Source organism: Hippoglossus hippoglossus, chromosome 3, assembly GCF_009819705.1.
Source record: "Hippoglossus hippoglossus isolate fHipHip1 chromosome 3, fHipHip1.pri, whole genome shotgun sequence".
Classification (NCBI taxonomy): Eukaryota; Metazoa; Chordata; class Actinopteri; order Pleuronectiformes; family Pleuronectidae; genus Hippoglossus; species Hippoglossus hippoglossus.
The window spans coordinates 25,544,823-25,560,827 of record NC_047153.1 but is presented as its reverse complement, the minus strand read 5'-3'; the positions used below and the strand labels follow the sequence as shown (position 1 = coordinate 25,560,827).

The following is a 16,005-nucleotide window of genomic DNA, read 5'->3' as shown; positions in this document are numbered from 1 at the left end:
TATGTGGGATAGATTGTTATTGTTTTCATATTGTTATGGAGGCTAGTATATGTGTGCAGCATTTGAGTCAAAGACAATTTCCCCCATGGGGACAATATGTATTATGTCAAACATATTATAGAAGAAATGTTACACTTTATGCTCACATGAATGATATTACCTTATTAACGACCCTGCACATCCTGCACACGGACACAAGAACACATCCATGCAGCTGTGCACTAACTGGGTCAGTAGACACACTTTGACCACAGAAGACATAAAGAGGGAAGGGAGCCAATGGGACTTTTCCCAAACCTAAACACCAGCAGAAACAAACACACCCACACATGCAATAGATGTACAAACACTTCTTATTTTCTCAACACAGCTTCAAGTGGCTTTTGATTAAGGGAAAAAGTAAAAGTTCCATGTTATTTTCTGACTTCATAGTGACGACATCATTCTTGGCATATATGCTTACCATAAGTAAGTTATTATCTAAACAATCTTTAGGTCCTGTCTGCAGTCCTGTGGGGAAACATTAAAAATGAATCTTTTGAACTGTGCATGTCTGACTTCGGACTTCTTCATGACATCACTTGTCATGTGACGTCAGATGGGGAATAGTTTGATGTTAAATATAAGCTAAGTTACTTCTCTAGCACTACTATCTGTGGAAAAATCTTTTTGTTGACCTTTGACTGATTAACTCCAAAAGTTAATCATCTGGACGTACCCTCACAAGTAATATTGCACCAACACACACACACACACACACACACACACACACACACACACACACACACACACACACACACACACACAGAGGAATACCCTGGCTTTAGATTGCCGCTGGACAGACAGGAAAAAGGAAGTGGGGAAAGGAAGTGCAGAGTGGCTGATGACAATGCCTTCTACTTCCTACTGCTCTGTACAGAACAGCTGGGTCAGATATTCCATTCATCCACAGCCACTATCAGTCTAAAAGATTTAGAAACTAATGTTGCAAAATGCTGAGAGAAAGTGATTTTTAACACAAAAAAAATGCAAGGAAATGATTTATTCACAGCGGAGTTCAAAGTTAGTTTGAAACAGTGACATACACCTGTCCAGAGAGTGTGGGTTCTGCGACCTTTAACTCTCCTCCAGTTGTTTTGTGGTCAGTGTCGAAAGATCTCTTCAAAAATAATCCTAAACCAGTATTGTGGATGTACCCTGTATTCACTTGTAAACAGTGTGTGTATATTCAGCTGGCTTACTGGGGATGGGGTCTAAATGGGCCTGCTGCTTGATGTTCATTGTTGTTGGCTTAAACATCCGTAAATCCTCTGAAGTGACACAGGACATGTGCACACAACTCGCTCATGTACAGACAACAATAGCCAAAAAGCAAGAGTTGGAAAAATCTAATGTTGGTGAGTCCACCTTTCTCTCAGCAGCTCCCTGCAGCTATGGAGACAGTTTGAGCTTCCTGTTGGTATTGATTTCCTGTCGGTGTAAAAACTGTACCAACACCACAATTTCCACATCATTGCACCATCTTGCTTATTTATTAACTCTGTTGGGGAAACAGTTGTGTTGTCCACTAACCAGAAAGACGGTGGTTCGATCCCCCATCTCCCCCATTCTCTGTGCCGAAGTATACTTAGGCAAGATACCGAACCCCAAATTGCCCAAAGCCTTGAAACTGCAATATAAAAACAGACCATGTACCATTTTGTTTTTACTTTTTGCTGAAAAATAAATACACAGCAGTTGTAATATAAGCAGACACAACCTGAATTCGAGGCGTTTTAATTCCAGGTGTAAATAAAGTCAGTATCAAGTAGTACTAATATCTGATGAAGGAAATGTTTTTCCGCTTTCCTGTCTTTCATGCAGGTTTCAGGATGTCCAGTCTAATACGTGTGTTTCTGGTCGTGCAGCAAATGACAAATCCACTGATAAGCTGTGTTAACAACCACTGGTCCCTAATTACTTCCAGGCTCTCAGGACAGAAATGAGCTGAGCAGCTGGAAAGGACGCCACTCCTTAAACCGCACTGAGGGAGTCAAGGTATCCTGAGCGATGATCTACATGAGTCGATGACAGAGTCAAAGGAGGAATCATGAGCCCAATAACACGGGAGGAATGATGACTTGAGACACAGCCCAACCTGTGTCCTGGAAATGATATTATATATGATAATAATTCAGAGAAAACAGTTGTTAAGCTGTATATAAGCATCATTTCTATGCACAGCATTGTGTTTATAGTCATAGCACATTTGGTAATGGCAGGGTGGGGAGATCCAGGTGAAATTAAGGGTGGGGAAGAGATCATATGTTTCGAGCTGTCCCACTGGATGAAGGTGAGGAGGAGAACAGGGAGCATTAAGGGGATGGGGTGACATATAGATGGACAGAGTTCGGGTTCAGGCCAAGAGGGAGCTGAGGGCGGGTGTGGATGGGAGTGGGTTCAGGGTGTGTGTGTGTGTGTGTGTGTGTGTGTGTGTGTGTGTGTGTGTGTGTGTGTGTGTGTGTGTGTGTGTGTGTGTGTGTGTGTGTGTGTGTGTGTGTGGAGAGAGCCTTGCATGGTTTTACAGTCCCTGCAGACCTGCATTCGTCACTGTATAAGAGTGTAGGTTCCACAGCTGAACTGTTCATAAAATGCAACATGTGTTCCCCCTTTATTTCTGGCTCTGGTTCTGGCAGAGTTTCCCTGGCTTGGTATCAGCGCTGGAACCGACAAGCAAAGGTCAAAGCTAATAATGTGGCAAGGAATAACTGAGCTCAGCATTAAGATGGCTATAGTGGAATAGATTAGTACGGGGAGAGCGATGTGGTTAACGTGTGAAACAAAGCTAGAAAGCAGCTCGACTGCCAACATAAGGGAATATCGAACACTTTTTACAGATGCACGCGTGTGACTAAAATGCTGACATCACACTGGGCATTTGTTATCAACCTATGGTTCTACTTGAGATAATAGAAAAGACGAGGGATTGGATTGCTGTCATCATGTATAATCTATACAGTGCAGCGTTTTAATGGTTTGTGATTGTGGCAAGTGTGATTGAAGGTAATGGAAGAGTGATTGCCCCTTGTGATTTATTAAAGAGAAAGCTATTAGGAGCTGTGTGAGGCAATGCTGCCGCTTCAATTATCATTAGATCCGGTTCAGACCAGTCAGCTAATTGGGGAGGGGGAAATGCACAGGCTCGTTCAGCATCTCTGCAGAAGAAAGAGGCGGAGCGTTGTAAAGAAACTGTGACATTTAGACTTTTACTTATCTTATTTATCCACTTTGGAAAACAGACAGAGGTCAGGCCCGGTTGCAGAGCAGCAGATTTGTTGTGGATTTAGTGCCTTGCTCAACCTCACTAAAAGAGAGGGGTTGTGCGGAGTGTATCTCAAATCACCCTAACAAATATCATTATTAACATTATTTTGACATCTGGCTTCCATAGAAACTGTTTGTTGAATTTGAAGCTCTTCCCTCTAAACTGTGGCGCAATATAAGAGGCTGACGTGTGTTAATGGGATGACTCTGCAAGAAAGTAGTGCACAAACCGTTAAAATGCCAGAGTTTCTTCAGTGTCGATGTGAAGTTGAGTGCTGAGTTTATAGCTGGGATTATGTTTCTGCAAAAAAAAGGTGTGTTTTGGGTTAATTGTTGCTGCTCCATCTTTTTTCTTGGATTCTAATATCATGTATGAAGCCTTCACCTGCATATTTAAAGATTCAGTGTGTGAGATTTAGTGGCATCTAGTGGTGAAGTTGTACATAGCAACCAACTGAATACCACTCATGTCAACTTCCTCTTCCAAGAGTGTAGGAGAGTCAACGGTGGAAAGGTAAAAACACGAAAGGCCCTCTCTCTCTGTTTTCATTCTGGGCTACTGTAGAAACATGTTGGTGCAACATGACGGACTCCATGGAAGAGGACTGCTCCTGATGAAGATGTAAATGGTTCATTCAGGTTTGGCTACACTTTGAGTGAGCTGTCATGCTGTCCATCTTTATCAACAGTCACTGGACCTGCCAAAGTCTGACCCCCAAATTACCATCAGTGGCTGTTGTTGTCACTGGATGCCATGCTAGTTAATATCCCAGATTCTGAAGAAGGGTGCGGCCTGATGAGGCCGGGAAAATGTGGTCAGAGGGCGTCCTTGATGCTGAAGCTGTGCCCAGTTTGGCAGCTCCAGTGATTCCAGTGCCAGCTCATATCCGTTACCCCGCTCCCATCCCTCTAGACAACTGGCTGTCACCAGTCTGCTGCACAGACCCTCACTCCCACAGGTGCATGACTGCCGTTTCCAAAGTAACCAAACATGTCAAACAAATCCACGCCTTGTGGAAACAACCCGCCTGTTTCTTCTGTATGTGCAATCATGCTGGAGAATGCATTTGTGTCTTTGTGTGTGTGTGGTGGAAGTTCATAAGTCCGTCTGTCCCTCTGGTTTTGTTTCCAGGAGTAAATTTAAATATTGTCGATCTCCGAGCATCATTTATAATCCGGAGAACGATGGAAGGGTGACAACAGCGGAAGCAGCTCCCCTGCAGCTCTGTCAAGCTCAATTTGGTCCGGTGTTAGCAGAGCAGGATTCAAGCTGTTCAAGTGGAGTCTGACTATCAACACAGGAGAAGTAGGAAGTGAAGCTTTATTGACTCCCACACTCTGAACACAGGCAGTTTTGCTCCTGAGCTCCTGCTGGTTTGGCCGCTGATGTGTGAGGAACCCTGCCGCCATGTTTCACAAAACTTGTTAATATGAGTTGTAGCATCTACAACCAATCATTTTTTCTCACCACATCTGCTATGGATTTGTGAAACAGCCTGAGAATACTTTTTTAATCCCTCTAATTCTTTCTCTGCTCCTAATCCTTTTTCAATTCAGCTCTCTAAGTGACCTAAGGAGTCAGGCCTAAAATGTTAGCACAGGATTCTGTCAGCGTATTTTTTTTTCTACGGTCTGTTTCATTATGTCTGGTAACGCAGGGTAGAAGAAGACTTTCAGAGTTAAGGCGAGACGTGTTGTCTGGAAAGATAGAAGATTTTGGTTCTGGAGCCATTTAGTTCAAGTTGCTGCTTAACTGAGGAGGAACAGATATTTGACCATATGCTTATTTCCAAAGATCCTAAAGCAGCCACTGCACTGTTATAATAACAATGATAATCTCTATTTATATATCACCTTTCAAAACACAGTTGCAATGTCCTTTACTTTTTGAAAAATGACAAATTGAAGGCAAACTATAGGAAACTGCACAGCTGCATGAGAGATCACACAGCATTAGAGCACAAATACAAAAATAAAAAGTGTTACAGATGAAAAAAGAGTAAAAAAAAAAACAAGATAATAAAACATTATAAAATGATTGAACTAGTTGCTAAGATCAGAACAAGGAGAAAGTATACCTATAAAAAATATGTCAAGCTAGGGTTTTGTGTTTATCTCTGTTTTTATTAAAGCTGATCAGTATTAACCACATGGCCTGGCATTTAACGTCCCAATAGTGGGGCTCTTTGTGTTTAGTCTGATGGTCAGTGTGGCTGTCTCACTGGTCCATTAGCTAATAAGACAGACCAGGTCAGAGGTCAGAGGTCAGAGGAGCTCAGGGGGTAAAAGGAAGGAAGATGAGTGGAAACATAAAGAAAAAACAACAGAGGAGTTGAGTGATGCTGTTGTTGAGATGAGTACAAAGACGGAAACGGACGTGTGAGGCTGTAGGAAGTAGGAAGTAGGAGAACACAACAGCCACAATACTGACTCTGTCAGACATCACTTTGGTACAGTGATTTAAACTAGAAGATTCGAACCTGCTCTCATGACAATTCAAACATGCTGATGTTCAGTAGTAATGGGGTGTCGGAATGATCAGAAAAATGTGTTCCTGACTGGGAAGATTCTCGTGAACGCCATCTAAAGTCAGAACAACCACTAGGGAAGTAGTAGTAGTAATACCTAACACCAAACTTATTATTGCTTATTATAATTGTTTATTATTTATATATGTCTGTCAAACCTGATCCATTTTCTTTGCTCATCAACAAGATGTAAATATTGGAAAGAGGGGTCCAAGCATTGTTTTAATTGTCTAAATACATCAATACAACACATTTTGTTGACACCATCCATCTTTTTTCCACATTCCGACTTCAAAGCACAACTCAAAAAGCTGCTAACACATGCATGCATCAGTGATAATTATCCAACTACGTAAACACTCACCCAGCACATAGGGGTAGTTCCTCTACATTCTCTAAAACAGCCTCATGAATCCACAGCACAGAGAAGCGACAAAAGTCACAACTCTGGGAATAGGACCCTCTGAGGAGTATGTGAATCACAGGTAGACCTTACGCTGGTGGGAATGTCACGCTGCCTGATGTGAAAACTTAATGGGTCATAAATTCTGAGGGGAACATGAATGTAAATTTCATGGCATCCATCCAGTATGGAAACATTTCAATCTAAAAAACAAATGTAAACCCCATGGTGGGCCTTCAGGGGAAAGTTAGGGGATTACCAAAGCCAGTGGGATACTTTGTCTGGGAACCATGAATGACTGTGCTAAAATGTATGGCCGTCCATCAAGTCCAGATATTTCAGGCCGGACCACAGCGGTGGGCTGACTGACCAGCGAACAGATATTGCCATTCTTAGAGTCACTGATGCTCGAAGGAAGCAAGACTTCAGAGACTCCTTTTTTGTTGCTCATCTGTTGAAGCAGAGGAAGTAAAAGAAAGACACCGGCAATATATGTAACCATCAAACTCAAGCACAAGGAATCAACATTATGTCCACCTCGCCTCACCCACCGCAATGTGATTATTAGGCCTTCTGCGGCCTGGGATGCTCTTTAGTGGTCTGCTGTGCTTTGTGGTACATGTGGATTGTCAGTGCTCGCAGTTTGCTGACAAATCATGTATTTTCCTCCCTCTGAGGCCCCCCCGCCCCTTCTCCTGCTGGCTTTTGACACTCACCCACAGTCTTTCACCCCCCAAAAACGTCCAATAAAAACTAATTTGGCCTCTCGGGAAATCAAGCCAACTTTAGCTGAGGAGTGGCACCAACTCCAACTATCCCTTTGTGCTTTCTGTATATCTCGTTCTACTCCCCCTCTGTCTTTTCCTCCCATTCTCTCTGCCACTCACTCAAAGCCGGGACTTTACTACAACTATTTCTCTCTCAGTGACCCCCACCTGCCCCTCGCTGCAGATGAATGTGCAGCTGCAATAGGAGGGGGGGGGCTTCCACAATGTGGTTACTGTGTACACTGGACATCTTAAATGGATGGGTGCGCGATCCCCATTTGCAAATTCAATAGTCTAGCTTTTAGTGTCATCCCTTTCTTCAGATTTCCATCTCTTTCACAGAGAGCTATTTGTCAACGTGGTTATGAGTGAACCCGACCATCTCACACTGTGGAGCCCCCTCTGCCTCATGCGAGTCTTCCTCGCCATCAGGGATGATTTGAGAATCAGTTGACCTGGAAAGAAGAATAGATGGTAATATGGCTCCATGTGATGCAATGTAATGAATCGGGTACATATTGCATTAGCTCTGAACCAAGGCAAGAGGAATCAATGAGTCCTCCATTATCCTAACTGATTAACATCCATAATACTGATAGGAGATGTAGTGATGGTGAGGTTCAGGGAGCAGGCCAGTGCTTACATGGCATAATAGGCCTTCAGGTCTGATGGATTACTGAAACAATTGAGAGGAAGCTGTCAAATTATAAACGGCAATGTCTTTACCGACTATGATCCACGTTACACATGTAGTTTAGACGGTGGATTCAAGGGAACTTCAAGAATATCTTTCGTTAAAGTGAAAAATCCTCCTTGAAAACCCTGTCAATGCTGTTAAAAAAGACAATCTCCCCACAAGGCCCAGTTAGTAGCTGTTTTGCAGCTTTCAGTCAAATCATTTCAGTTTTCCCAAATGTCATTAAATTGAGATTTGTTTTTCCTTCATCACTTTGACGACTTGTCATTCATGTTCACCTATGAAACAGCACTTGAAAAACAAAATCACCTCAAAATCCATCCAACAGCTGTTTCTGACATTTTGATCATGTCATGTATTCTTCAGCAGAAATTCATATTTTTCTTTCAGGGATGTTGTTCATTGTATTCCAGGAGTTCCTTTATTTTTTGTGGTATAAAATCATAACCTCAATCACATTTATCCTGACTTTGCTGATTTAAAAAAAATAACTTTCTGAAAGGTTGTGTGTTTATGGATACGTGTCATGTACGCTCTGAGTTCATGATTCACAGAAGGTCCAGTTGTTGGTGGAAATGTTGCAAATAAAAATAAAGTGGAGCTGTGACTGCAGTTTGTGTGCACCTATATTTTAAATAAACCCACTCCAAATTCTAAGCTTAAACAACCTAATGTTAAAATTACAACCTGCATACAAATACATCTCTCTGTAGCTGGCTCATTACTGGCATTAGCCGCCCTCTGCTGCCCCCTACTGTTACACATTAAAAACCCAAGCTGCTGTTACCTTTCGTAGTAGTAAAATGTTCTGCCTCGGAGCAGGTAACACTGGTTATACAGCCTGGAATACAAACTGCATATTGACCATCACAAATTTATATAATGTTAGAGGTGAACATGAAAAGAGTCACATACACATACAAGCATGTTATCTTTGTGTGTGTGATCCATGTGCACTGTTCACGTCAAGGGAGAAATAATCCTCCTTTGAATTTGAATTAAAAGTTTATAAATTGCTAAATAAAAGATGAAGATTTCTGAGGGGGAAACTATTATTTATTAAATGTGGCTTGATTGTGTAATGTACTGTTGTTTTTTTACCCAACGGAATTAAAGGTTCAGTGAGTAGATTTTAGTGACATCTAGTGGTGAAGTTGCATGTTGCAGCTGAATACCCCTCACCTCACCCTCCCGGTTCGAACATGAGAGAGAACCTGTGGTAGTCTTCAGTTGTCATAAAAACTCAAAAGGTGTTTAGTTTTTCCAGTTTAGTCTACTGTAAAAAAAACATGGCGGCCACCATAGAGACGAAAGGATGTAAAATTATCCATCACAATCCATCCTAAATGTTTTCAACAATGTTCAAACCCAGTGTCAATTTTATTCAAGGTAAAGGGACGTTTCATTTTGGTCGCCCTTTAATTCCATCATATCCTCTTTACCCACGGCTTTGTCTGCTTCCACTACAATTTCAAACAACGTATGACGAAGAAAAACACACAGCTGCTGTTTTTTCCTTCCATTGTTTCTATTGGTTACTCGTAGTGGAGCACAATTATTACTTGCTGCGTAACGTGAATTAGTCTTCACTACATTAAGCCATGAACACGATTTGTCAGGTTGATTTTCATCAGCAACGGTGGTGAAGACAAGAACTCCCGTGATCCCACGCCGCTTCACATCATCAAGCTAGGCCGCTTGCTGAAAAGTTACATATTGTATGTTCAAAACTTCAGTATGTTGGATCTCCCCGTCACCTCTGGAGTCAGTGTTTGGTTTGTGCCTTCCTGGCTACTGTAGAAACATGGCAGTGCAACGTGGCAGACTCCATGGCAGAGAGGCTTATCCACAACAATTCTTAATATCAAATTATTAACTACACTAATGAAAACACAATTATGACTCTTATATTCCATTTCTGATGGTAGACTCTCCTTACTCCTGCAAAATACATGTAGACCTTCAAAATGTTACATCGCTTCCTGAGTTTAGTTACGTTTTCCTGTTATTATTCTTCTTTCTTGTACATCATTGCATATTTCTTAAAGAATCTGCGTAAAATTAAACGTCAAACCAGCTGGCCTTCTCGTGGGTCACTTTTCCCAGTTGGTTGTCGGGTCTTGACTGCAGCAGTGACTTCGTAAAGTCAACCAACTGTACTCTGTATAAACTAAAAAACTGAGTTGAAGGAGGAAATCATTAAAGGATCTGACTTTAAAATTAATTCTGAATAGGTTAAAAACTCTAAATGTACATTATTTCTTTTATAACTAAACTGTGAGACAGGAGCTAAGTCACCTCACTTCTGCTGCTATGATCTGAACTGTGATCGACTTTGTTGCCGCAGTAATAACTTGGCTGTGACTGTTTTGGCAAAACTAATATTTCTTGTCTTTAAACTCAAGAAATAAAAAATCTATTGAATTTGAACAGTGGCTTTCACACGTATTGCCCAGTAACACTGCTTTATTTATTTTGAAAACACATACAAACTGATGGCAGATAAACTCAACAGCTACACTAAGTAGTAGCGATTCATAAAAATAACTAATCCATTTGCTCATCAACTCGCAATAATAGTCCAGCCCATGCAAAGGCACACTGATCATCATTGTGCAGCAGATCCCGCTCCGTTTCCCCTCAGCTCTGCGGCGTAGGTTGCTTATTAATCACTAAACGCCAGTGTTCTGCTCTCCTGGGGAATTCACAGCAGGACTGGCCCTTACGCACTGCAGCAGGTAGCATGTTGTCAGTTTTTATGAGGTAATGGACACCATGTTGTTTGGACTCAGGATCTCAATCCAGTAGCCGTCAGGGTCCTGTATGAAGGCCAAGCCTTTCATTTTACCTAAGAAAAAAATAAGGGAAGGACAATTATTTGTGAATATATGTAAGATTTCCATCATGATGCATCCTAATCATAGCACAGGTGAAATGACAAAGATTCATCCATTTCATCTATAAACCTAATGTTCACCAATGCTTCACATCTTACCATCATCTGGCTTCTTGACAAACGTGACTCCTTGTTCTTCAAACAACTTGCAGGCTGCAGAGACGTCAGGAACGGCGATTCCAATGTGTCCTGTTGAATGTGAGGTAGACTGAGACTCAGAACTCTAAATCCAGACAACAGCTCCACATATCCACACTTTGCTTTATGAGCTGATACATTAACATAAACGTCAACAGTTTAAAAAAATGATAACTGGCAGGTGAATTGGTACTGTGGATGAATTTTTAAAGAGAGATTTAAAATTAGAATGACACTTAATAGAGCGCATACCTTAACCAAGGCCCAACAGTTCCCTTATGAAACCACATTTAAATTCTCTAGATTTTGATTTGGATCTGCAAGTGTATAAACTCATTAATATCAGTTTTCATCTATATCTATGAATTATTCTCTGAGAAATCAAGGACAATGTTGAACGCCTTATCTTGTCCAACCCTCCACAAAACGTAGTTTTTGCATAATCCTTCTAACTATCAATAAAACAGAGGAAAATATAACCTCCTTGGCAGATGTATATATGTATGTGTTACTATTACACACATGTATATATATATATATATATATATATACATACAAGAAGTGTGTTTAGTAATATTACTGTGTTGTAATACTGTATTGTTGCAATATATACAATATATTGCATGCTTTCATGGAAAATTACATTTGAGACTCAATGCTGTTGTGTGTATGCTATTGCACCAATATTCTGTGAATGATCTGAGACTATGGCAGTGTAGTATTGCACTACACATGATGATGAAAATATCTTTAACTAACTCAACCTCTGACATTCCATGACCCCCCCCCCGCCCCCTTTGTATAGTTCTATTGATCCTAAGTGTACAAGAAGCAAACAATCTTACCAAAGCCACGTGGATCAGAGTTCCCATTGTGATAAGACAGACTCTCATCAGCCTCAGAGCCCCAGTTACTGACAGACAGGAGAAAGAGGTGAGAGAGGACATGAGGAGAAGAAGTGAATAAATTATTATACATTTTGAATTTGCAACACTAACTATAACTTAAAAAGCAGATTTCAAAAATATTACACCATCTGTGCACTGATGGGACATACATGCAAAAAGTAAAATATAAATTTATTTTATGTACAGATGGTTATTTTGATAATTTCATGCCCTTATCACACAGCTTTAACTCTAGGATGTTGACCCTCACTGTGTCAGCTCAATGGTGGCTCTTCTGGAGAAGGTCCAGGCCGTCTGCTCCTTCATGTCTGTAGGAATATCCTTCTTGTCCTCGTAGCCCAAGAAGAAGAGAGAGAAACGCATGGCGGGGAAGTCAAACTTTTGCAGGAGCCTGCAAGAATTTACACACCAGAGAGAAAAACCTCACTTTAGCCCTGGCTATGAATGAGAAAGTGCCTTGACCACACACACACGCACACACAACTGTGTGAAAAATGTAATCTGTAAAATCTTATTTAGTTGCAATAACCAGAACAGATCGATTTAAACTTCAACAAACTGAGTTCCACTCTAATACTCACGTCATGCCGAGGATTCTGGTGTAGAAATCCAAGGATTTAATGGGATCTTTGACTCGCAGCATAGTTTGCTGCATCATGAAATCCTAGAAATGCAAGGACAGAACTTTACACACACACACATACAGTCACATTATAATAAAATATACAGTAATGATGATAGTCAATCACTTAAATTACAAGGTGATATCTTATTGTTTCTCAAAATTCTCAAATATGGTTCATGTGGTGACAGTAGGAGGCCTGAACACGAGCACTAATGGACAAGTCTTCCGAGAAAAAAAGGAAAAAATGAAGCAGTGAATTGAAATGAGCTGCACCACAGTGCAATAGAAACAGTGGTGAGTAATTTGTGAGCATTGCTGGTTAGCCACAGCCCAAACAGGAAACAAGTGTGGGTAATCAGCCACATCAACTTTATGAGCAATTAGATTGTCCATGAACAATCTAGACCCTGCTACCACAGTGGAAAACAGAATATAATGACATGTTTGACGAATGGAAATACACTGGAGATAGTGGTGTAGGGATGGGATTTTATCAATATTAAAACTGATGCTGCTTATCCATACCTTTTCAATACTATTATTGATACATCTCTATAGTTGTGATTGTCTCAATATGGATTTGACACTAATTCAGTTTAGGCTGGGGAGTGGGGAGGGAGGATACAAGGCAGTTAGGTCCAATGTACGTCTTCCCTAATCCTGGAGCCGGGGCAGTAATGATTTAACCATGGCTGGCTGCATAGCGGAAACCCTGAACGTAACATAAATAACAGGCTTATCAAGATTTTGATACTGACCAAAGAGAAACTGGTACCAATTTAGTACCAGTTCTCCATACCCCTCCCCTAAAAAGTAGTAGTATGGGGATAGTTATCACTGCATGATATTCTTGTGTTAGAAAGTGCAACACGTCTGTTTGCAGGGAGAGAGGATCTGTCTCCCTGTGTTGTCTGTCCCTGGATTCCAGCAAAGGAACATTTGTATCTTTGCACTAGCTCTTAAAAAGGGATTTTAGCTAAACGGCACCTCAGGGCGACCGAGAGCACATGATCTCCTCATGTGTTTGAGCTACAGAGCAGCCAGTGTTACAGACTCATTAGATCAGGTCTGTTCAGATAAGTAACTTCCTTATTGTCTGGGAAACAATTACGTTTTACAAGCTGAGGTCTGATGTCGTCGTAAAATTTATACTATAAATTGGACACATTTTACTAAAAGCAATCCACAAACACTAAAAAAATGGTGACAGCATCACCTTGCCTTCACAACTGGTTGTTGCTTTTAAGATGCAGATAACAAGCACAGGATCTAATGTTGTCATTGGTGAGAAGTGTCAAAACTAGAGCAATGTAACATAATGCAGCTAGCATGTTGACAATTAGATGAAACCAGTTCTAAAGTGTATGAGAAATAAACTTCTGGTGTGTGTTTCCCAGTCGAGTGTTATCTCTGTGGCAAGCAACTCTTCCCCTTCCCCTGGGCCCTTCCTCTAAACACTGTCAAGTTGTCTACACGTCCATAGAAACTCACTCAACTGGCAAAATCCATTACTTCTGCAAAAGATGCAAAACCTCCAAACCAGTTTGAGTGGTCTCTGTAAACAGTGCTATGGAATCTTACTTTTCTCAGGTCAAATGAGAACAAATATGAACTTTGACCTGACAATCTGACTGAACTTCTGCAGCACACAGACGTGTTAACACATTCCACAAAGTCTTCAGCCTGCACTTCAACAGATGTGAATGAATATTCACAGAAACCGGTTCCAGTGGACCTAGGGTCAAGTTTGTCGAACAATGGCCTACAGAATCTCCAGGTCGTGTGCAGCCAGTCTGATAGCTAATGATTAAGAGACAGTAATAACAAGAGGTGGTTTATGGGTCATTCTGTGTCAAATCATCACACTTTTGGGATGAACCATTGCAGTTTTGAACTTTTTGGGCCTCTGTGACATTGACTGGCAAAGTATCTCCTTCAATATATTTAACAGAGAGAGGTTAAACAGTATATGTTCCTCAACATAAAAAATAACAGGATTATGAGTGATTGTAACAGTTAATGTTCAATTACAAGAAAAATAACTAAATCTTAAAATTAGTGAAATTTTCACCAAAGTTATGAAAGATGTATGGAAAGTGGAGGGTGCATCTATCGCCTGTGTTTTCCATAGTTTGAATATGAATCTAATACTACAAGTCTAGATTGCAGTATATCCTGTTTTTACTGTCTATGCATAGTGCTGACTATAAGGGGCGGGTCCAGGGCGAATTGGCCTCCACTGAAATTGTATTGGTCCCAGAAGTGCCCCTCTCCTGTGAGTAATCTCTTTTTTAATACACATAATACTGTTATTAATTGTTATTATACATCTGTATAATAAAATATAAATATCACATTTTGTTAAGAATTATAATTAAGTTTTTTCAGCAGACAAAGTGCTTGAAAAAAAGCTGACAGTAAACAAGGAATGACTTAAAAGGGCATCACACTGAATCAGGAATGCTGCATGGATGGTTGATATACAACTGGCCCCTCTGGGCAAATTGTGGCCCCCCGATTTAGAAACAGCCTAGATCCGCCCCTGGCACAGTACGGGAGGTTTGATCAGGACTTTAAAAAGGACACACGTGGAGGAGACTTGTTTCTAAAAGCTGCACACTGCTCAACCAGAGGCGGTATGAGTCAGTGAAGTGGACATGTTGCCTTCAGCTCCTCGCTCCTCTGCACACCTGAGCTAATCCCAGGTGTGACCGCGCCTAAATACCGACTCTGCTCGGCACAGTGCGGTATCCACGCGAGAGCTAAAGTTGAACAGTGAGAGCAGCTAGCTTCCAGCAGCTTGTAATAAACCCTGGAACGTTTATATCAACGCTGAACCCACCGGACGCGTTGACAGACATGTTGAGCATAAAGCTGATGACTTGTCACCGCGGTACTGATGTGCGGCTGAGCGGAGGACCTTAACACCTGTTATCGGACATGTGACTGTCCGATAATAGACGCATAGCCGAGTCGCTGGCCTAGTTTGACAGAGTCTAGCAGAAGTTGAGTCCAGATCTGAGACAGGAAGTCTCTTACCTTAGTGATCGAGTCTCCATCTTTACAAGCTGCAGCCACCGCATCGTCTGTCATACCTTTGTCGCTCATTTTCTCTGAATGACGCTAGTTAGCAGACTGGAGGCAGCTCTACTGAAGAGAGAGAGAGAGAGAGAGAGAGACGGAGGGAGAGAGAGAGGGGTTCAACACACAGAGCTTCCGCTACGAGCTTTCAAAAAATAAAAGGCATTACACAACAGCATATCACGTATCAGCGTATCATATCAGCGTTGGTCCACATTATGTCAAAAATAATCTTACACCAACTAAGGGTAGGAAGTGTAAACATTTTTAAAATTTCAAATATTTCACTAACATAAGAAAAAATAAAAAGAACATTAAAACCTTCTGATATCTAAAATATAAATATCTAGAAGAATAAAAAACCCAAAACAGCCAGTGTTTTACATTAACAGACATGAGTTGGCACCATATAAATATATGAAACATCATAAATAGCTACTAAAAACAATATAAATATAAACAAAATTATAACCCACATTATAAGGCCAGTGCTTTAATAACTGGTGTCCCATATTAATATTATATTCTAGCATTGGCAGAGACAATTTTACTTTGACCCTGGCTAGATTGTTTTGAAGTTTCAATACTGTCTGTACTAGGTTTTTTTTCTTCCAGATGGACAACTCCTCTTGTTTTTCCTTTACTTTCATTTTCAATTC

General features: G+C 40.9%; 1 protein-coding gene across 1 annotated transcript; it reads right to left on the bottom strand.

Annotated features, from left to right (window-relative positions):
* Window positions 1–10,121: 10,121 nt before the first annotated feature.
* On the bottom strand, window positions 10,122–15,445 carry LOC117753679 (lactoylglutathione lyase-like). Its single transcript, XM_034571910.1, has 6 exons — window positions 15,305–15,445; window positions 12,222–12,304; window positions 11,891–12,031; window positions 11,578–11,645; window positions 10,694–10,783; window positions 10,122–10,546 (listed from the first exon to the last, which is right to left on the bottom strand). The coding sequence occupies exons 1-6, from the start codon at window positions 15,371–15,373 to the stop codon at window positions 10,455–10,457; spliced, it is 543 nt and encodes a 180-aa protein (XP_034427801.1). The 5' UTR covers window positions 15,374–15,445; the 3' UTR covers window positions 10,122–10,454.
* Window positions 15,446–16,005: the final 560 nt, after the last annotated feature.

Excerpts from the sequence above, each read along its gene's own strand:
- LOC117753679 (XM_034571910.1), bottom strand. The coding sequence starts at position 15,373 with ATGAGCGACAAAGGTATGACAGACGATGCGGTGGCTGCAGCTTGTAAA. Across the intron at positions 12,305-15,304 it reads ATGGAGACTCGATCACTAAG|GATTTCATGATGCAGCAAAC; the intron begins GTAAGAGACTTC and ends TTGCATTTCTAG. Across the intron at positions 11,646-11,890 it reads GCCACCATTGAGCTGACACA|TAACTGGGGCTCTGAGGCTG; the intron begins GTGAGGGTCAAC and ends CCTGTCTGTCAG.